The following is a 22,532-nucleotide window of genomic DNA, read 5'->3' as shown; positions in this document are numbered from 1 at the left end:
TATAGACAAAATTTATCTCGATGTTCTTTATGTTTCAAGAAAGTAACAGTTTAATTATTTATGTTTTTTTTGTAACACAAAAATCTTTAAGTTTATATTAGTTTATGTTTAAATCATTTAAATTTCTACTTTCCCAATTTAGTTTTTTAAGTTACATCATGTTTGGATCTTTAGTCTTTTGTCTCACTTTAAATAACAACTAGTGCAATTGAAAATATCTTATCATTAGAAACTTTATCAAACTTGCAACAATAAATAACTCATTTAACCATTTAGAAAACAATTATCAAACTTTATAAAGGAACTATATTTTTTGATTTTTCAACAATCATTTAAACACACATATAATATTTAAAAACTTCGTAATAAAATATTATTCACATAATCAATATCATTAATTTTATTCACTTGTACATTAATTTAGATAGACAACTTATTACACTATTCATATTATATCTTAATAGTAATTTTAAAAAAAATCAAATTTAGTGAATTATATGTGTAGTTTAATATAATTTAAAAGTTAATGATAAAAGCAAAATATAATTCAAATAATTAAATCAAAAAAATTAAAAGATCTACACATAAACTAAACTTAAAATGATCTAAACGCTACCAAAATAAAAACTTAAAAAGATCAAATTGTAGATCGAAGTTCTATCAATTTCTTAAAATGAATAAAAAGTACAATTTTTATAGTTATTTGTGTATAACACAATTAAATATATAATTTATATCACATGTTTTCAAAAATACATGTAAATATACACACAAAATTATAGTAATAAAATATATAAATAAATTAAAAATTAAAGAATATTTTAACTTTAAATTATTACCTTCATAAAATATAAAAAATCTCAAAATATATATTATCTTAACTATACGTTGCGTTAATTCATCAAAACAATCATAAAAAGTAATAAGAATGTAAGAAAGACACAATCGAATCCGAATCTAGCAAGGAGTAACCAGCCACAAATGAAAACAATGGGTGTGAGGGGAAGAAGACAAAAGGTGGCAACGTGTCACAAAGTGTGAGGTCACAATCGTCAAATACATGATTATTATATAATGGATTAAAGAACCCAATCATTTATTTGCTTTCCTTTATCACACAAACACAACACAACACAACGCAAAAAGAAGGGCACGTGATTCATGTTTTGCTACTCTCTTTTTCTTTTTTAATCCAAGCCTCTACACGGACGGTCTTATGCGATCATCACTAAAAATGCTAAGTGTTTTTAACTTTGGACGTGCCATTGAATCTAGACTTAGTAGTTTTTTTTGGAAAGGTAAAAATTCATTCAAAAAGCCACTTACTTCTGTTACGTTAGGTGGAGCATAATGTTACATTCTTATCTATACAAGTGAAAAGTAACAATCACCCTAAAAATAATGTTAATAATATACTTTTAAATATATATTTTTTAATATATATTATTTGATTGATTAAAATTCATATAAATCTCATTAAATTAAAAAGATTTTATATGTATTTCGTCGTAAATTTTAACTAATTAAATAATATATTTTAAAAAAATACTGATATATTTTTTCGAATGTATTGTTAATACTATTCGTCGTACTCATTGATGTAACATAATCTCTGCATTACAACCCTTCCACTTAATAATACCCCAACCACTGTTAATACAAGTCCACTTCTCAACACATTATGATGACACATACATTATTAACTTTAGAGTTTGAGTACGTGAAAAATACATGAAATTTGATTAAGAATGATTTTAATTAATATTTGAATTTTACTGAATGATTTGTACCTCATTGAAATTTATTATAAGCAATTGATTTTGTTATTTACTAGACAATTAAACTTTGTATGGTGACTAACACCAAAGTTTTTTTTAAAAAAAAAAATGCATGCTATTGATAAAAATTAAATAGACAAATTTACTATAATATTGGGAACATTAACTAAAATAGTCTCACCTCATTCAGAATGATGGAAATTTTCTTTCACACAATAGAATTTTAAGCATTATATAATAAGGTTGAAGTAAAATTTCTAGAGTACATTCACAAATTAAAGAGTTTTGGTGTATTTACTCTACAAATCAATAAGTTAACAATTATTTTTATGAATAAAAAATTTATTTTTAAGTTTTTGTATATCAAAAAATATTATTTCGTTGTTTATAATTATTATACTGTTTTTTTTTTTTGCATTTTATCGTTAATATATTTGATATTTACTATTATGAGTAATAAAAATTTAGAAAAATTAAATTGTATTTTATTGACACTTTTAATAAATAATAATATTTAGTTATTATAAGTATATAAATGATATGAAATAATTTTTTTCAAAAAATAAATAATTTAATTATTAATTGACTCATGTACAATAGAAATTCTCTAACATTAAATTACATGAGAAATATATATATATATATATATATATATATATATATATTAACATATTTATCTATCTCTGGATGACTGCTCTAAAATTGACAAGAAATACATTAATTTAAATGATTATATAAATTTATGACAATATAACTTTGTTTTGCATATAAGATATTGTACTTATTTAATGTGTCACAACGTAAAGTAATTTATGAAAATATTGTCATTTTTAGTATTATATTTGATTATGGAGAAGCAAATCTCATTAAATATAACTGTTGATAATTTGTCTCAATTATTTAGATTTTATGTTTTAAATGGATGTTACTGAACTTAGTTGTAAATAATTTGATTTTGATTCTACTTTTTTTTTTTTTTTACTTATGACATTTTGTGTGGAGTTTTATCTTCAATGGTGTAAAACTATTAATTGTGTAGTTTTTTGTTTATAAGTATTATATATATATATATATATATATATATATATATATATATTATTGTAATTATATTTTAATTTGTTAATAAATTACAATTGTTATATTATTTAATTAAAAATGGTTCCGAGTTTTGAACGTTGAACACATTCTGATATCTTTGATTTGTCATTTAATGTATTTCCTTTCCTTTTTTGTGCAATTATTTTCCTTCTTTTACTCCCCAATTAATACTATATTAAACTAAACAATTGCATAAGGTTGGGCATCGCTACTTGGATGGATCGTGGATATGGCCCATGTACGTTCGAGTAATTCCAATATTTTGGCCCAACTAAAATACAAGAGTCTATAGGGAAAAATACACGACCCTAAAAATAGTACAACAATTAACGTTCTTATTTTTATTTTTTTTAATTTACAACGATAAACTTAAGAAAACAAAGAGTGAAAGCAATTTAAAAGTTGCACGGCTCAGACAAAAGTTCAATCACATGATGAAGATCAGTGATAGTGGTTACAATATACCAAAAATGTGGTGATGAAAAGTTTAAAAGCTATTGCTTTTGTCCCAACAATTAAGTAATATTTCCTAAGATCCTATTCATAGGTAAAAAAAGTAGGTTAATAAAAATTAATTTATTTGATTTTGCTTTTGCTTGTAAATAAAAGTAGAGGAATAACACAAAAACTCGGAGTATGTTTAATTATATTACATGTATATGAATTGAGACGGGAGTAACAGGGAATATACTTTAAGAGAGAAAATAATATACTTTTTTTCTTTCTATAAGCGGTCTGAAATTCATACTCTAGAGATTTCGTCAAAAAAATATCTATGAAGCTCAATTGAAAGAATTTTAATTACATTACAATTAAAATAGTTTAAAGAGATGCTAAAGTTAACAAATCAATTAACATTTATGTTTTACTCTCATCAACTATGTTAAACTTGAACGTTCCAATTAAGAGTATAAAATGAGTCTAATATGTCAAGTTGAAATGGGAAGACTTTATTTCCATAACAACTGATTTTTTAAGACAAAATTAATTTGATCAAGGGTAATATACTTATTTGAGTTTATTTGTTGAGATAAATACTAAGACTGTTTGGATAGTTTATGAAAATAATTTATTTGTAGATTGTTTTATTGGATTTTATTTGTGAATTACTTTTAATTAATAATTAAAATATAGATCAGTATATCAACTATTAGATTTTAATTAATAATAATGCACTTAATTATAAAGTAATATTTTTTTTTCGTAAACGAGATGATAAATATATCATTAGAAATTCACACAACTACGATGTCTTAAGTTCAAATTTTAAAAAAAAATTCAGCTTATTAACATCATATTCATATTTTTCAGTTGAATTAAATATGTAATTTTGTATCATTTGATATGTTGAGTTGTTATTTGATTAGCTTGTTGAGAACTCTAAACCATAGTTTGACTATCCTATTAGGTCAGCTTAATCTAATAATCACACTTATAAATAAGAAGATAATATTATCTCACAGCCTTTTCTTATGCATTCTCTAAGTGACTACCACATCTTACAACATTAACATGTACATATCATCTTTTGAATTAGTTTCACAATATGTCATACTTATAATATTTACCCTTTAAATTATAGCTTAATCATAACGGTCTAAAAAAATCATTTTTATTTGATTCTATATATTTACTTTTGGTGTAATCCACTTAGTAATTAAGTTATAGAAGTTAAAGGATGAATTGTTCAAAAGAACTTAGAGTTCAACTTTTAATTAGAACAATCTTTTGTTTGACTTTAATTATTTAACGGTCGAAATTTAAATTATCATGCATGACTCGTTTTCCTAAGAATCAAATGCTTAAAAAAAATATTCAAGTGTTAAAATTGTTAAATGGTATTAATAGTTTAAGCGTTGTAGGTAACAAATTACACGAGAATATCAATACAAAAATTATACTAAAAAAAAAACACACAAAAAATACTAAAATATTGATAATTATTTCAAAAAATATAAATAATTACACATAATTAGTGTAATCGCCATTAGTAAAAAAAATAAAAACTTTTTTTCCCTAAAACATTCGGTAAAATATAGGATTGAATATTAGTCAGATTTGAGTGAATTATAATCCAATTTTGTTAAATCATCCAAAATTCAATTTGCAATTTATAAGGTCAATTATGACGGGTTATGAATTGATTTAGGCGGCTTTCAGTTAGTGTAAGTTATGCAAGTGAATTTTCAAATTCATCTAAAAATAAATAAATATACTGAGCTTTCAATATTTGTGTCAATGTTAAGTAGATTTTTATCAAACAACTAATTTATCATACTAATGATGTGATGACTAAGGAGAGATTAAGGTTTTATTTGATAAAATTAGCTTATAGTTGTCACTTGTTAAGTTAGTTTAAGTGTTTGGTAAAATTAGCAGTTCAACTTGTTTAAAAATGTAAAATAAAAAAAATATATAAAATAATATTTTTAATTAATGTTTAAAATATTTTAAAAGTAGTAATTTAAATTTTTTTATAATTAATTTAAAATTTCTCAATCTCATATTTTTTTATTTATTCTTCTATTTTAAATTAAAATAAATAAATAAATTATTTACTTTAAATTATTTACATTATTTGTTTAAATTATTTTAAATTTCTATATTTGTTTATTTTTAAATATAATAAATAAATTATGAAGGGTAAAAATGATTTTTTTTGTTACAATAATAAAGATAAATTTAAAAGAAAAAATTATATGCTATAAATTTATAAGTTACTTGAATTAACTTATAAAATAATATTATAAATTATATGTTTATAGATGACTGATATTAAACAAAACTTATAACTTATAAATTATAAATTTATAAGTTTTTAATTTGTTTTTTGACCTTACCAAATAGAGCCTATATTTGAAGTTGAAACTCCTCAATACACATGTAAAGGGCTTCACTTAATGGTCTTTGAGAGGAAAAAAAATTAATGTGGAGATCTTTGGAGGTGTTTTATTTTATTTCAACAAACATTTTGATAGAGTAGTTATTACATTATTTACTTTTTCCTTTCTCATAAATGGACCATCAAATCAATATTTGATGAGATTCAAACTCTTATATCTAATGCTAATTTTTTTAAAAGTATTTTTGGTCTATATTTTTTAAAAAGGAAAAATCAAGAATTCCATATTTTGAAAAATCAAAAACATATTAATCTTCCAAATATACCATTTTCCCAAAGAAAAAAAAAAGTATTTAATATTTTGTATAATAAAATATAGAATACCATATGTTTCAAAATTTTCGTTATGTGAAAATTTTGAAAATATTTTTTAATAATAATATTATTTTGTTCCTGATTTTTCTTAAATTTATTATAAATGAATTGAATTTTTTATTAAAACAGTAGAAAGATTTTTTAAAATTTTTATGGGAGTTATTGGGGTGGGGAAACTAATTGCAGGGGTGCCTAGTAATATATCTCCTTGTTCGTTCAGTTATTCTCCAGATGGCTCAGTATTGCAAAATGGGCTGGTTCTTAAGCCCATTTTCCAAAAAAGTTTGATTATTTATTGGAACCAGTCTCAATTTTTTTTGGAGCTTTACCAAATTCTCAAATTTTATAGTGCAAATCTTTGATAAGGTGTAAAAATATGATTAATATTTTAAAATATTCCATATTGATAATATTTTTTATGCATTTTAAATAAATATTAGAGGATAAATGAACAATCACCTTATTCATTAGACATTTATTCAAATTATAGTCTATTTCTATGTTATGTTGATACCATTTTTTATTTATTTAAAACACCACTTGATATTGAGAAAATATAATACCACTTGATACAAAATTTGTTCGTTGTAAAACCTCACTCGTGTTAAAATGGAGGAACAATATTGCAAATATGATAGTAAATAAATTTTTGTAAGAGTCCACGTCGGCAGTGTAGTTATCTACTTAAAAAACACCAACATAAATTTTAAACAGGAGGTCTTTTATTTAAACTTAGAAAACTATAGTAACTATTAATTTAGTAACAATTATCTATTAAAAAAGGAAAAAATTTACGTCCCACATAGAAAATAGTAAAAATCAAATCAAATCCTACTCAAATAAAAACAAATCAAATCCTAATCAAATAAATTTTCCCATATATCTGTCAAAAATATTTCCCATAAAAAACTATCAGTTGATTAAAAAATTCATAATAATTAAATTTCAATCAAATCAAACATATTTTATCATCTTTTAGAAAAAAAAAATCACAAAAAAAGAAGAAAAAAAACAAGGAAGACTATTAAGGTATGTGAGAAAAATTGCATTATTCTATTAATTAGTCTATGAAAAAATAAAAACAATTATCAATCATCGAAAAAAATAACCTGAAGCAATCTATATCTTACTTGAATCATCCTTAAAATAAGTAACAATTAATTTTTTAATAATATTTTAAAGGGACAATTTAGTCCGTATATATATATATATATATATATATATATATCATATAATTAAAAAGAAATAATTTGGTTCCTATAAAAGAAAATGTTACTAAATAACTTTTTTTTTATCTTTTGTAATCATGAAAGTTTTTAAAATATTTGAATAAGTTAGAATTTTTTTTTTAATTATAATTATTGTTGATATTTAATTAAATAATACATGTCATTGAATTTATTTGTTTGAATACTATAAAATAAAAATAATAAAATTATGGTATATTAAAAAAAAATATTAGAGGCATTTTTGCGTGCCATAAATCAAATTATATCCTTTTAATTTTTGTTATAAATCTAATTGTCATTTTTCAATTTATTTTGAGATAATAAATTATCTTTTGAATACATAAATTATTCACCACTATAGAGATCATCAATTGGGTGTCAACATATCTCAATATAAAAAGGTACAACCCAATATTTCATCTAAGATTGCAAGTAAATAAACTAAAATAACGTGTGAGTAAATGTTGCACAAAATTTCGTAGATTTATTGAGTAGTAGTATATAAGATTATCCACAAAGATTAATTTAACAACTAGTAAATTAATTAATATTTTATATTATTTAGACTAATGAAAATTATTGTTAGTTCGCAATAAGGAAAACTGAACGAGAGCATAAAAATTATAACGAGAATATATAACAACACAACTTTTAATTAATGAGAAGTAAACATAAGATCTTGATTTCACTTGTAATATTAATACCTCAAATTATAATTTTATATGAATTCTTATTTATTTTATCAATTTTCAATCCATTTTTAAAACTATTAACAAATATTCATCGTTCAATGTAATGTGCAAAAGTTGACCATCCAAAACCTGTAAAACACTAGAATAATTTAATCAAGATAAACTACAAAAATCTAAAATAAAAGTAGAATTTAAAACTAATGCATAGTAAAAAGATATATTAATCACAAAATTAACCAAATACTATAGAATAGAGATTAGTTATTCATTGACATATAGAAAATAAAGTCAATAATAGAAGTGTCAATCAAAGGAAAACAAGAAAAATAAATAAAACCCTAGAAAAATATGATTTTTTTTTTTTCAAAATTGGAGACACTTTACTCTCACTCAAGCAATCATAAGTTTCAAAAGTTTTTGTCCTTATTTTTTTGTTCTCTTTAATTTTTTCTACGCCTTTCTCTAAATTGTTTATTTCCTCCTTTTTATGATATCAAGGAAATTCTCATTTTATGCAACAACCTTCTAACAACATTTTGTTATCATAAATTCGATATCAGAAAAGTGTAAGACAAATCTACTTATAGTAAAAGTTTTCCTTTTAGTGTGCAACAAAATTCCTTGTATTTGTAAGTTGAAATATTAAATTTGATATTTTAATCACTAAAAATTTATTAGATTTGACCAATTTAAATTATTTTACCATCTAATGATTAATTATACAAATATGATAAATAAATAAAAACAAGTTAAAATCAAAACTAGAAAATAAAATAAAATAAAGGGTAAATATCCTATTAAAATATTATAAAAATATACTTATCATAAATCAAATCAAATAACTCAAAATGATAACATTCTATTCTACACTAATATTGATTAGTAGTTTCGTATAATAAAATCGAAATGTATAAAATTACACTCAAAATAAAATCGAAATGTATAAAATGATAACATTCTATTCTACACTAATATTGTGATTAAAAGTTGCTTTTATTTTTTTAAGACAATTGTATCTCACAAATTATTAAGAAATAAAACAAGTAGAATTTAATTTAAATAATTTTTATACGGTGAATCACAATATTTAGATCATTAATAATATTTTTTACATTAATATGTATACAAATTAAACTTAAATGAGTTTTTAATCTATTTTTTTCCACAAATTATTAATAATGTCGTGAATGGATTCTCCTGGCCAGAGTTGACTATTTGGAGCAGCTCAACAAACACATAGATCCAATAGATAAGGGGTCTAGATTTTTTATGATATAATACAATAAAGATAATTTTGAATTAAATATTTAATCCAATAAAATTAAGACATTTTAATTTTATAGGAAGTAAAAATATCATTTAAAAAAAAAAAGCTTTTGAAAATATGTAATATAACCTCAACGTTGAAGACGATAATGCTTTTGCCCACTAGGCCACTATATATTGTCTTTCATTCTCCAAAAAAAAAAAAAAAACTCTTTCATTAAATTCTCACACCTCTCTTTAAAAAGAAGAAATGTCAAACAATTCTTTAAAAATCAATATGTTTTTTCCTTTTTACTTAAATTGCATTTTTAATTCCAAAACTTATTCAACACGATAACCACAACTGTGATTTACTATGAAAAATAATAAAAATAAAATCCCCACTAAATTAAATTCCAAATCTTGACAATTTCCCTAATTTACGAATAAATCAATAAATAAACAATATTAAACCAAACGCATCTATAAATTTACCTCATACATACACATTCATTGACAACAAACCAGCGTAATAATAAACCGGAGTTATTAGGAGATAGAGAGAGAAAGAAGAAAATCACAGAGAGATTTGGAGAGAGAAAGAAAATGAATGAGAAATTGCGCGCGATGTCGTTTTCATGATTTTTATTTTTTTTTTGGTGGCAAAATATTCAGTTTTTCCCTCTAATTTCAAAATCTGTCTGTTCAAGGTTTTGAACCTTTTCGTCTTCCCTCTTTTTTTTCATCTCAAAACCCTAACCTCTCCAATTTTTTTCTTCATAATTTAAAACCTTTCACGCTTAATTTTCTTTCACCAAAAAAATTAACGTCTCAGATACACTATTCTTTTTCATTCTCTGAATCAAATCATCTCCTTTTGATTTTGTTTTCTTTGTTTTTTTCTTTCTGAAACCCTAATTTTACACTCTGATTCAAATTTCGATGTCGTGTTCGAATTATCCTAATTCTTCACCCGGCGAACAACAACGGAACCAAACGAATTCATCTTTATCGGTTAGTTTACTTTCAGAAATGAATTCACGGTCTAGGGTTTCGGTTCATGATCTTGACGGAGCTTCCGTTCCAACGCCTCCACGCGTTAACTCTCCTCCGTCGTCAACTCACGCTGTTAATTTGACCGCGCTTTTCGAGGAAGAAGCTCCACAGGAAGGTCCTAATGAGTTTCCCACTTTTGAGATAGTTAACGACGATTCGTCCTCGATTTGGCCGGAGTTGATGGATTCCGACGAGTGTCGTCCTCTGAATTCGTGCCGGGTTTCTGCTGTGCCACCGGAAGGGTGGATACCGGCTGATGTTTCTGATGATAATTGGTTGTATGACGACGATGAACCCTCAAAGGATGTAACTGATGATTCTAAAGTGGTGCCATCGATGATTGTACGTGTTTCTTTGTTTTAATTTTATTTACTTTCTTGTCCTTTTTATGTTTGTTGATGGTTTATTTGTTTGACAGGGTGCTGGTCTTGCAAACCTTGGTAACACATGTTTTCTAAATTCAATTATGCAATGTTTCACGCACACAGTGCCACTAGTTGAGGGTCTTCTTTTGTGCAGCCATTCTCCTAATGATGGTAGGTTTTGTTTGAATTTTACTGTCTGTTTCAGTGTTTAACTTTTATGTTTGATGGAAAAAATTGTGCTATGATCTTATGATATATGAAGCACTAATAACACTAGATACCATATTGACATGTTTAACACTTTTAATATTATGAGTGAATATAAATAATTAATGTAATCTTGTGTTAGCGTTGTTGTTGAACAACATACGCCAGCCAAACCTTAATTTGAAGTGTTGGTGCTATATAGGTTGTAATTCAATGGGGTTGTGCTATATTGGGGGTTTAGAGAGGTGTAGATGTGAATTATAGAAATTGTTTTTATGGGTTGTACATGGCACCTGTTGCATTTACGTGTATAATTTGAGTATTTATTTTATAATTTGTTTATTTTGTTTTTATTGAAGATTTTGACCTTTTAGATTGAAAATTTCAGGCCATAATGGGTACTGTGTTATTTGTGCTTTCCGCTATCATGTTCGACATTCGTTGCAATCTACTGGAAGAATTTTCTCCCCTGTGATACTGGTGGATAATTTGAATCGTATCCTTAATATCATGGGAGTTTTATTTTATGTTGGCTGTAGACTATGTGGCTTATTTATTGACTGGAAAAATTAAGACTTGTCTGTCATTAATTAATAAAGTAGCATTTATTGTTATATCATTGGCTTGTGAAATAGAAACTTTGATTGATACAAGCCTGCTTGCTTTTGTCCTTTTGGTGGTTGTGAACTTGTGATCCTTAACCTGTATTAGATTTTTCTTCTCTATTTAGAAGACACCAACAGGAAGATGCACATGAATTTATGCAATGTGCATTGGATAAACTTGAAAGATGTTTTTTAAATTTGAAGAAGAATGATCCAAGTTTTGAGGATGATAATATTGTAAACAAAGTGTTCGGAGGTCGTTTGGTTAGCAAGGTATGATTGAAAAATACATTGCTAAAATAATTCTGTTTCTCCTTTTTGATTTTGACTGGTGTTTGCTCATAGTTATATTTTCTTGGTATTTATAGCTTCGATGTTGTAACTGTGGCCGCTCTTCTGACACTAATGAGCCATTGATTGACTTGAGTCTGGAAATAGAAAATGTAGAAACCCTTTCAAGTGCTTTAGAATCTTTCACTATGGTGGAAGACATTGATGCGAAGTTTAGATGTGAGGGATGTAAGGAAGAAGTCTCTATGGAGAAACAGCTTATGTTGGATCAGACACCTTCTATTGCAACATTCCATTTAAAGAGATTTAAAACAGATGGGATCTTAGTTGAAAAGATTGACAAGCATATTAATTTCCCGTTGGAGTTGGACTTGCAGCCTTTCACCATATCAAATGAAAACAATAATGTGAGTTGTGATTTTATTTCCTCTCTAACTTTTCCGTTGTGAATTATTTGTTTTGACTCTATTTTTTTTATTGTGATAGGTATCATTGAAATATGATCTATATGCAGTTGTTGTTCATAGTGGATTTTCATCTACCTCTGGGCATTATTTCTGCTTTGTTCGCTCTGCTCCAGACACATGGCATAAACTGGATGATTCAAAGGTAGCATCGTCTGAACTTGTTCCCCTTAGCCGACATTTAATTGTTTTGCACAGGATGTGTTTAATGATAAGTGTTGACAGTGTCTTAATGGCTATTCTATTTCTTCAAAAATAATTACCTAGGAGCCCAGTCTTTCATAGCTTGAAAATATTTATTTTACTATTGCAAATTTCATAGTTTTTTGTTTATGATTTTGTTTTGCTTGCATATGGTTTGTGCTTATTTAGTAATTGCATTCGCTAGTGGTAATTTTTTTACTTAACATGTAATATCTTGAAATTCTTCAGGTTAGTAAAGTATTGGAAGAGACTGTGCTATCTCAAGAAGGATACATATTGTTCTATGCTCGACAGGGTACACCTTGGATTTCAAGTTTTATGGAATCTCAAATTCCATGCTTGGATCTGAGTAGGATGAATACATCTCCCAAGTCTGTTTTAGACATCACTGATGGCCAGAATAAATCATTTCCTATTTTACATGAAAATATTGATAGGAGTAAGGCAGATGAATCCAAAGAATTTTCTGAGAAGTATTCTCTTCAAGAAAGTTGTGAGTTTCTTGAAATCGATGACATTATTAATGCAACTCATGACTATGAGTATGAAAAATTTCCTGCTCAAAAATCAAATCAGAAAGCTGTTAATTTGAATGGATTGGAAGATATCAATGCCCAAGTGCTACCTGAGAATTGTACCATGATGACCGGTAATGCCAAGCATGGTGGTAGTTCATATACCGAGTATGGTGCTCCTGATAAAAACAACCGCAGTCCAGAAATTGTTGATTATAGAGAGAATGACTGCTTCAATCCTTTAACACCTCCCAACTCCCCCCCTTTTGACACTCCAGGTGATTGAATATACTTTTACTGATAGTCTTTTTCTCATTTAATTCTATGATTTACTTTTGTCTAATAACCTTGTGTTGGATTTGTCAGGTAAGACTTTTCAGATCTCACGTGATCATTTGAAGATAGAGAATCAAGGGAGCAGCGGTAAAAGATCATCATCAAATAAGTTAACGGGGAATTCTGAAAAAAAAGCCGCCCTCACATATCTTAAGAAGATGTCCGGTTCAAGGAGAAGTGTACTTATGGACTTAGTTGGTGATTGTCATAGCAAATCTTCCTCTGAGAACAAGAGAAAAAAAATTGATTCATTGCAGTCTGACAAAGGCAACACTCTTAGTGCTCGCAAGAAATCAAGCCATTCTTCTGTCACCGGCTACCCTGTGGCAACTAGAGTTTCACAGTGAATAGTCTTTGACTTTAGGCATGTAGCTTTGTACTAGATTTTTTTTTTTGGTGAAAAACCTATACATGTAGCTGTGGTATTTTTGCTAAAAGTTGTCATTACCTCCAGCCAAATTGTATAGTCACGACACACCCTTGTTTCCCCTCTGCATGAGGTGACCATGGAAAGTAATTGTGGACAAGGATGTAATTATAAATGATAGCATTGGTGATGATAAATAATACTAGAACGATTTGTTGTCATATCCATGATTTCCTAATATTCGTTATTTCTTTAATACAGTAGTAGATTACGAGGCATCATTTTTGCTTGTTTCCCACCGTGGTAGATTCTTTTTAATGGAGTTTGGTGTTTGAGTTTGTAGTTAATAAAATACCCTATTAACTTGTCATCAAGATACTTGTCAAGATTGAACCTTGATTATATCTGAGGACAAGAATTACTAAGTAATCATTCTTTAATTAATGCAACATTTAAGACATCAATTACTAAGCAGCCCTTGATCATGTCGAGTGCTTTGTCTGCATGGCTTTCTGAGCAATGAAAGTGATCTATAAAAGGAATTAATATGCCTACAAAAAATCCCTTTCCCGGTTCATTCTTTTGCTGATACTACTACACTTATTACTAGTATTTGTGCTAGAATTATTTCTGAGCTAGTTGTTTGTTTCTATATTCCTACCTACCATACAATGCAGAGCTTTCTTGCATGGGACAGGAAATCACCTGAGAATTATCTTCCTCACCCTGATCATGACTTTATAAGCCCAGTAGTAAACACTGACAAACATGTGGTGGTTGTGATGGATGGAATGACAGAGTTCACTACAGAGCCTCTTCAATGGGCACTTGATAATGTTGTCACTGCAGACTGCACTGTCACTCTTCTTGGGGTCATGCCATGGCTCAACATTCCTCGTGAGTGTAATTAATTTAATCATCGTATTAACCATTATTGGCGTAGCAAATATATCTATTCTATGAGGATTACTTTTTAATAGAAGTACTAAAGTTATTATATTGGAATTAACTTAAGTTATTATATTGGAATTAACTTATTACTCATAACACTATTAAATTGGTACGTAATCCGAATTAATAGACTTTGATTTAGACTCAATTTATCATTATAAAGTCGACTTGTATTGTTATTGTTTATAATTTTTTTCCGACGTTATCTCTTTTTACTGTAGGGCTTGTGTTTTTCCGAAAATAAGTAACACTTGCATTAACTTCCCTCCCCTAAACAGAAAAAGTCTTAAACTAAGAGTGGTAATACTTAATACTGTATCTGTTCACGAAAGTGAAACCATGTAATTTCTCTTTGTAGTGTTTTTGAAGACAAGAAATGATTTTTGGACAGTGGAGATGGAAGATGCACCTCTAGTGAGAGAGAAAAATGAGTGCCGAAAGCGTCAAGCTGTCATAGATCTTTGCAGAAAATATGGGGTATTAAATAAACTTACCACTTTGCAATCATCACATTATAAAATAAAACTTCCTTGATTACTATTGCATTGCAGGTTGTGCCGCAGAAGAAAATTGTAATGGGTTATCCTTTGCGGCTGCTGGTTGTGGAGCAAATTGTCACTCTTTCTCCAACATGGGTGATATTTGATAGGTATATATACATTCATTACATTATTAATTGTATTGTATTCAATGATATGTAATTTGATTTTTAACATTATTAAATGGCTATTTCATTGATTGAATTGAAGTCAGATGATGCATGTTAGTTATTTCATGTTGTGTGGTAGGATATTAATTAATGCTATGTAAAACAGATCTCATAGAAAGAACAAAGAATTTTATACTAAAAAAATTCCATGCAACATTCTAATGATGAATGAAGAGGGAAGAATTGATATGATCAAAAGCAAGTGGATGAGTCAAAACGACCAAAGCATTTCTAAAGAATTTTCATTGTCTTCAGCTCCAACGCCTCAGTTGTCAGTTTCTGAGGAATCAAGGGAAGCTGTTAAGTAGGACATAGGTGACAAAAACAACAATCTATTTGGAACTTTTAATAAAAGCTCTGTGTTTATTTTATGTTCTAATAAATACAAAACTTCTTTCATAGAAGAGTGCAAGTCCAAAAGTTCAGAATAGTTTCACAACATTGCAATTAATAATTGTGGAAATATTTTTGTTACATATGAATCAGGAGTTGATAATCTTGCTCCTGTAATATAAATATAAATATGAATATGATTTTGTTATTAATAATACCATATACTTATTATTGATGCATGAAAGGGGATACTCCCATAATGTGTGACATAGTACTTCTTAGGGAACATAACCACCATGGCCACCACCACTTCCACCACCTCCTCCAAAACCACCACCGTGGGCACCACCTTCTCCATATCCACCTCCTCCCCCTATGCCACCACCTCCACCCCCACCGTATGCTCCACCTCCTGCTCCTCCACCAGCACCTCCTCCAGCTCCATGCGCTCCTCCACTACCGTAGCCTGCTCCACCTCCACCTCCACTACCTCCTCCATAACCGATGCCATGCTCTCCACCAGCTCCATAGCCTCCTCCGGCACCACCACCTTCACCACCCCCATAACCTGCACCATGCTCTCCACCACCACCATAGCCTCCTCCAGCTCCACCTCCTTCACCACCTCCATAGCCACTAGCACCATGCTCTCCTCCACCAGCATATCCTCCTCCAGCTCCACCTCCTTGACCACCACCATAACCACCACCATGTTCTCCCCCGGCACCATAGCCTCCACCAGCTCCAGCTCCACCTCCTTCACCCCCACCATAACCACCACCATGTTCTCCCCCAGCACCATAGCCTCCACCAGCTCCAGCTCCACCTCCTTCACCCCCACCATAACCACCACCATGCTCTCCTCCTGCACCACTGCCTCCACCTGCTCCACCTCCTTGACCACCACCATAACCACCTCCATGCTCTCCTCCTGCACCACTACCACTGCCAGCTCCACCTCCTTGACCACCACCATAACCACCACCATGTTCTCCCCCAGCACCATAGCCTCCACCAGCTCCAGCTCCACCTCCTTCACCCCCACCATAACCACCACCATGTTCTCCCCCGGCACCATAGCCTCCACCAGCTCCAGCTCCACCTCCTTCACCCCCACCATAACCACCACCATGCTCTCCTCCTGCACCACTGCCTCCACCTGCTCCACCTCCTTGACCACCACCATAACCACCTCCATGCTCTCCTCCTGCACCACTACCACTGCCAGCTCCACCTCCTTGACCACCACCATAACCGCCTCCATGATCTCCTCCTGCACCACTACCACCACCAGCTCCTCCTCCAGTGCCATATCCACCTCCTTGAGCTCCTCCTGCACCACTACCACCTCCACCACCACCACCACCACCACCACCACTTCCACCACCTCCTCCGTATCCTATGCCATGTTCTGCACCACCAGCAGCTCCATAACCTCCCCCAGCTCCACCTCCTGCACCTCCACCATAACCAACACCTTGTTCTCCACCAATACCATAACCTCCACCACCACCATTCCCACCTCCACCTCCATATCCAACAACTCCATGTTCTCCCCCACCACCATATCCACCACCACCACCTGAACCTGATCCACCACCTCCACCAATGCCATGGCCTAAACCATATCCAACTCCAGCATCAAAAGTGAGCAAAGCCCTTCTAGCTGAACATATACCTAAAGACAATAATAGTAACAAAACAAGAATAGGAAGTTTGAATATAGCAGCCATGGGAATGCAATACTTTGAAGCTTGGTATATAGTGAAGTGAAGTTGAAGGGTATTTATAGGGATAGGGAAGGCGTGTTGAAGGCAAAGAGTGGTTGAAGCACATGGCCAATGAATTAGTTGGATGTCCCTACAATCCCATTAAAGAACATGCATAGTGATATCATATATATGATATGTTAGGTTCACTCTCACTCTACAGATTTTCCATTCTTCATTGTGTGCTTCTGCTGTCTTCCACATCCAACCATGCAATATATTGCTCTACAACCCCTTTTCTTTTTTTAATAACTTTATACCTTCTATTTATAGCTATATCCACTATGCAATTCTCTTTCTTTTTTATTCTTTTAGCCACTAAATTCTCTACCCTAAAAAACTTTACATACTAAATACTTTACTTTTTCAATACCATTTTTCTAATTTTATTACCACCAAATTAATAGCAAGTGACTCTATCTATTAACTTTTATTTTACTATACATTTATAAATAAATTTGCCATTCAAGAGGATCAGTTTCAACTTTGAAGTCATTATATCTTAATAACTAGCTATATACTATTTACAACGATTGATAATATCCAATAGTAAATGAGGACAATTTTATATAATTGTTATACATATTTATTTATTACATTACTTAATCTATATATATATATATATATATATTTGGAATAGAGGAGCATCGTTTAATAACTCTTTCGAAAACCATACCAACTGAATCAATTTTAAAATTTGATCCAACAATCATTTGAAAAATAACATCATAAACGATGATAAAAATATAGAAAAAAGAAAATCATATTTTTTGTGATGTTACTTTTAAATGTAGACTATTTATGGTTGCCAAAAATTCTAAGAAAGAAGTTTTAAAAGTTAAAATCCATTCTTAATTTTCTACAAAGTCTCAACTAAATATCAACCTTTTAAAGTAATTTAATTAAAATCTCATATGAGACAATCGTAAAATGAATATTAGTTTATGGCAGAGTTTCGTTGGAACCTATAATATACATTTGAGTTATAATTTGGTCAAATAATAATTGATCCATTTGATATATGGACCATGATCAACCTTTGACCCGTTCAATTCACTCGCACATGGTCACCCAATTTTTTTATACTTGTACTTTATTTATAAAATACTCAAATTACTCTTGTAATTCCACATTTTTTCCAGAACAGTGGTCTCAAAGTCAGAAGTAGAATTAAAGAAAAAAATATTTATGTTAATAAAGATTGAAAAAAGAATAATTATTGATTGTGAAAACCAAATTATATACGTTTATAGAATAATTGTGGATTGTGTGCTTTGATATATGCTAATTGTGATGAATTCCAACTAGGTGATTAAACCGGACATGACATATGTTAATAAATATGCTAATTAATATAGATATTGTGTTATATGTTATTGTAATTTCGAGATCTATAATCAGTATATTTTATGAGTAGAATTATTTTTATGAGTTGAATTGTGTAGTTATTGGGTTATCGTTTGAGATAGATGTTTGAGTCTAATATGTGAAGGTGACATGTTATGTGTGCATCTTTTCTTGTTACACGAATTAATCTAACTAAATGGCATGCATCGTGTTATAGTAGATTGCATCATTTGAATTGATATGTGTACTTAGACTAAAATTTGTTTAACCAATTTTTTAACTATTAAAATTGTATTTTTTTTTCTCCATTAGACTCAATTTTTAAGATTAGAACAGGGTCTCTAAAGTCGTCTTGGGCCAAATACATCAATTTCTGTTGACCAAATTATAATTCAGATGTCTATTATAAAAAATATTGAAGGGAATAATTTATAAAAAAATTGCAAAAACAACTACTATAATTATAAAATAAAATAAATTTTCCAATCTAAATTCCATCTAATTTTTAATTATTAAAAATGTCAACTAAAATATGATCTACTAACTTTCTCCAATATATTTTTTGTAAATTTACAACTTAAAATTCTTATATACAATACAATATTATACTTTTTATTTATCCATTAAAATTTTTAAAAATTGGCTACTCCAACATTTTAGTTTAAGATCCGCCACTGTTTATCATTATAAATAATAATTTTTTATTCTCCATTTAAAATAAATCAATCTTGAAAAATAATTTCATTTTTTATTTAATTTTAAATTTGTTTTATTAAGAAGTCAAAAAATATATTTTAAAAAGACTATTCTTGCAAAAGAAGTGCAAAGAAGAATAGAAAGCAAAACATGTCACAATACAAAACTCCCCGCAACAAAAACCAAAACATATCAATAAAAGCATAACCTAGACAATTTGGAGGGATAAACCACCATTGATTCAAATCATAGAAAAATCACAGTGCTTTGATTTGAGCCCCCACCAAACTTGGATTTTGAGTTTGTGGAGAATCTACATAGATGATAAATTTTTTTGTTCAAAAAAAATAGTTTCTTTCTTTCCATGTGCTTCAAACACAAGTTATCTAAATAACCTGAAAACATTCTCTAATACTTTTCGAAAGTCATAAATGTCACAAAACTGTTGAGCATGACCTACAACCATATTATTTGACAATGCACATGAAAAACCCAACCAATTTAAAATACTGCCCCATAAGTTTCTAAAAGTTCACATTCAAAAAAATAGATGTTGAGCACTTTTAAATTTCAAATTTATCGATACTAACAATAGTAAATAGGAAATAGTTTTTATTACAAACAATATAGGCACGATAAAATACGATATACTGATGATTGACTAACTATTCATCCTTTTTGATGAGGACCAAACATGAAACATAAAGAAGATGAACGAGAGAAATTCAAGTCCAATGACTTTAGAATACTATTAGAATAATTATATTTTTTCAATATTAATTTGTTTGTTTATGAGTTATTTATAATAAATGAAACACTCATAGTTTGTTTAGGTTACTTTTTGGAATTGTACTTGTTAGGGCTTTTCCTTGTTGTGCCTAGCCTAACCTTAGCAGTTATGTTTGGTATAAATACTTTTTTTTGTAGTTCATTGAAGAAAGTTTTGAATGGAAATAGAAATTTCAATCATTGATTGAAAAAAGACAATTAATAATAAAGATCAAGGAACAAGCTATAAGAGTAAACAAGTGGATATCAAAGGGGTTGGTGGTCCCAAGACAAAGACTAGAGTGAAGAGATTAAGGGAGAATCTTGAAGAACAAATTTCTTATATTTGGACACCAAGATCATTCTCAAGGATATTCCACCTTACTTTTACTCATTTTTTTTAGTGAACTTTAATGGTAATAATGTCTAGTTTTAGATTTAAATGGTTTGTATGTTGGAGTTGTATATTGCTTCATGTTTACTAGTGTGTTGTTATTGGGCTTTTCATTGATGGACCTATGTATACCCCAATTTTACTAGTTATTATTTTAGGTATAAATATTTTTGTTGTAGTTCATTTGAGGAATTTTGAATAAAAGTAGAATTTTAATCATTCATCGAAAATAGAGAGCTAGTATTGCTTTTTAAGGTTTTTTCTTGAATCATTTCAAAAACTTTATCAAGAGCATCTTTACTCTTGTGGTGGTTCATTACTAGATCTTATTCATGTTGTTAGATTATTCCCTTTCCCTTGTCTAATTTACTTTCGAAAATCACAAGCTAATCACCTATCACCGATTCCAAGCTAATTTCTTTTTACTTTTATCTTTTAGTTTTTGTTTTAGTAGAGCCAGCCAAACAAATCTTAAAAGCCTAAGCCTCATTTGTTTGAAGTTAATAATAATATTAATAAAGTTTCTATACATAGATTTTTTAGAATGGAAAATTATTTATTAAATTATTGTAATTGAATTTGTTTAAACTTATTTTAATTGAAAATAAAAGAAACTAATTAATATGTATTGAAATAGTACCGATTAAAAATAAAAGCACGAATCATTTGGCAAGAAATTTAAATATATTAAAAAATTTAAAAGATCAAAACTAAATAAGAAAATATTATAACAATAAAACTTAATTGCTTTTTGTTTTTTTTTACTAAATATTAATCACTAGAATATTAATACTTAATTAGTAGTATATTAGGCAAAAAGATCGAGGCCCATAAACAAACAAGTGCCTTGGTTGCCTACCCCTAAAGTCGGTTTTGTGTTTTATGTTGTTTTATCATGAATTTGATTCAAGGGGTTTTTAAAATAGTGATAAATGGGTGATTTTTTATATCATTCACTTTTGTTCACACTCTGCTCTAATTAAATATTTGTGCTATTTCTTATAGTTTTAGATCTTTGAGGGTTTCAGTTTTGGATTATGAGCTGTTTTTTTTGCTTCTGCTACAACCAATTGAGGCTTTGTGGAATACAATATTTAGAGAGATAGCATGAAGAATACTTGAGTTGATAATATATTTTCTTTTTTCTTTTATCTCTTTTATATATTTGTATTAAAATTTTAGTGACACAAATTTTTCAAATATTTTTGATCTAATGAAAATCAATTGATTTGAGTTATTAATTCATAAAAAATTTTAAAATCTAAAACACACTTCAAACACTTTATTTTATTTTATATGAAAATCATATATTTTTGATATGACTTACTATTTGATGTGTTCAATTATTTAATTACAACATTTAACAATAAAATTGCTAACATACATTAATAGTGTAATGATCATTTAAATAAAGTTAATGCAAGCTAAGTCTCCCTAACCTTTTATTAATAAAGTTTTTTTTTTCTTTCAACCCAACACTCCAGTGAATTGGACCGCACCAAGTTCGTTCATGAACCACAACCCATTTGAACTATCAATTTACTGAATTCAGATGCATTTTTATCAGACTCTTACAAAATAAAAGACTACTGAGAAAAGGAAAATGTAATTTAAGAGTACTTAAGTGCTTGCAAGTTGCAACACACATAGAGAAAGTTTAAAAGGTAGAATATTAGGGAGTGAATTTCTAATACTTCTCTTAATCCATAATAATAATTTTGAAATTGGACAAGTTTTCCTCTCGTTGAATGGCCGAGCAAGATGCTTAATATTTTTGGAACGTGAGTGTCAAAAAGTTCTTTTTTTTGTTGAATTTTTTTTAAAGTTTTTCAGAATACAATTTCAGCTCTGGAAAATTTATGGAAATCATTTTTAAAGTTTTTCAAAACTAGTGGA

At 28.7% G+C, this 22,532-nt stretch overlaps 2 protein-coding genes across 2 annotated transcripts; both read left to right on the top strand.

Annotated features, from left to right (window-relative positions):
• Positions 1 to 9,782: 9,782 nt before the first annotated feature.
• Positions 9,783 to 13,890, top strand: LOC101499017 (ubiquitin carboxyl-terminal hydrolase 20). The gene is made up of 8 exons (XM_004512467.4): positions 9,783 to 10,657; positions 10,734 to 10,851; positions 11,276 to 11,383; positions 11,599 to 11,765; positions 11,861 to 12,190; positions 12,270 to 12,392; positions 12,680 to 13,244; positions 13,333 to 13,890. Exons 1-8 carry the CDS (start codon positions 10,202 to 10,204, stop codon positions 13,647 to 13,649), a joined length of 2,184 nt encoding a protein of 727 aa, XP_004512524.1. The 5' UTR covers positions 9,783 to 10,201; the 3' UTR covers positions 13,650 to 13,890.
• Positions 13,891 to 14,340: 450 nt separating this feature from the next.
• On the top strand, positions 14,341 to 16,268 carry LOC113788058 (uncharacterized). Its single transcript, XM_027337486.2, has 4 exons — positions 14,341 to 14,566; positions 14,979 to 15,097; positions 15,172 to 15,269; positions 15,436 to 16,268. The coding sequence occupies exons 1-4, from the start codon at positions 14,341 to 14,343 to the stop codon at positions 15,635 to 15,637; spliced, it is 645 nt and encodes a 214-aa protein (XP_027193287.1). The 3' UTR covers positions 15,638 to 16,268.
• Positions 16,269 to 22,532: the final 6,264 nt, after the last annotated feature.

This window comes from Cicer arietinum, chromosome 8 (genome assembly GCF_000331145.2).
Source record: "Cicer arietinum cultivar CDC Frontier isolate Library 1 chromosome 8, Cicar.CDCFrontier_v2.0, whole genome shotgun sequence".
In the NCBI taxonomy this organism is placed as follows: domain Eukaryota; kingdom Viridiplantae; phylum Streptophyta; class Magnoliopsida; order Fabales; family Fabaceae; genus Cicer; species Cicer arietinum.
This window is presented reverse-complemented; position numbering and strand designations above follow the sequence as displayed.

Coding starts and splice junctions, on each gene's coding strand:
- LOC101499017 (XM_004512467.4), top strand. CDS start 10,202: ATGTCGTGTTCGAATTATCCTAATTCTTCACCCGGCGAACAACAACGG. Junction 11,384..11,598: donor ACTGGTGGATAATTTGAATC/GTATCCTTAATA, acceptor AACCTGTATTAG/ATTTTTCTTCTCTATTTAGA. Junction 12,191..12,269: donor TATCAAATGAAAACAATAAT/GTGAGTTGTGAT, acceptor TTATTGTGATAG/GTATCATTGAAATATGATCT.
- LOC113788058 (XM_027337486.2), top strand. CDS start 14,341: ATGCAGAGCTTTCTTGCATGGGACAGGAAATCACCTGAGAATTATCTT. Junction 15,098..15,171: donor ATCTTTGCAGAAAATATGGG/GTATTAAATAAA, acceptor ATTGCATTGCAG/GTTGTGCCGCAGAAGAAAAT. Junction 15,270..15,435: donor ACATGGGTGATATTTGATAG/GTATATATACAT, acceptor TATGTAAAACAG/ATCTCATAGAAAGAACAAAG.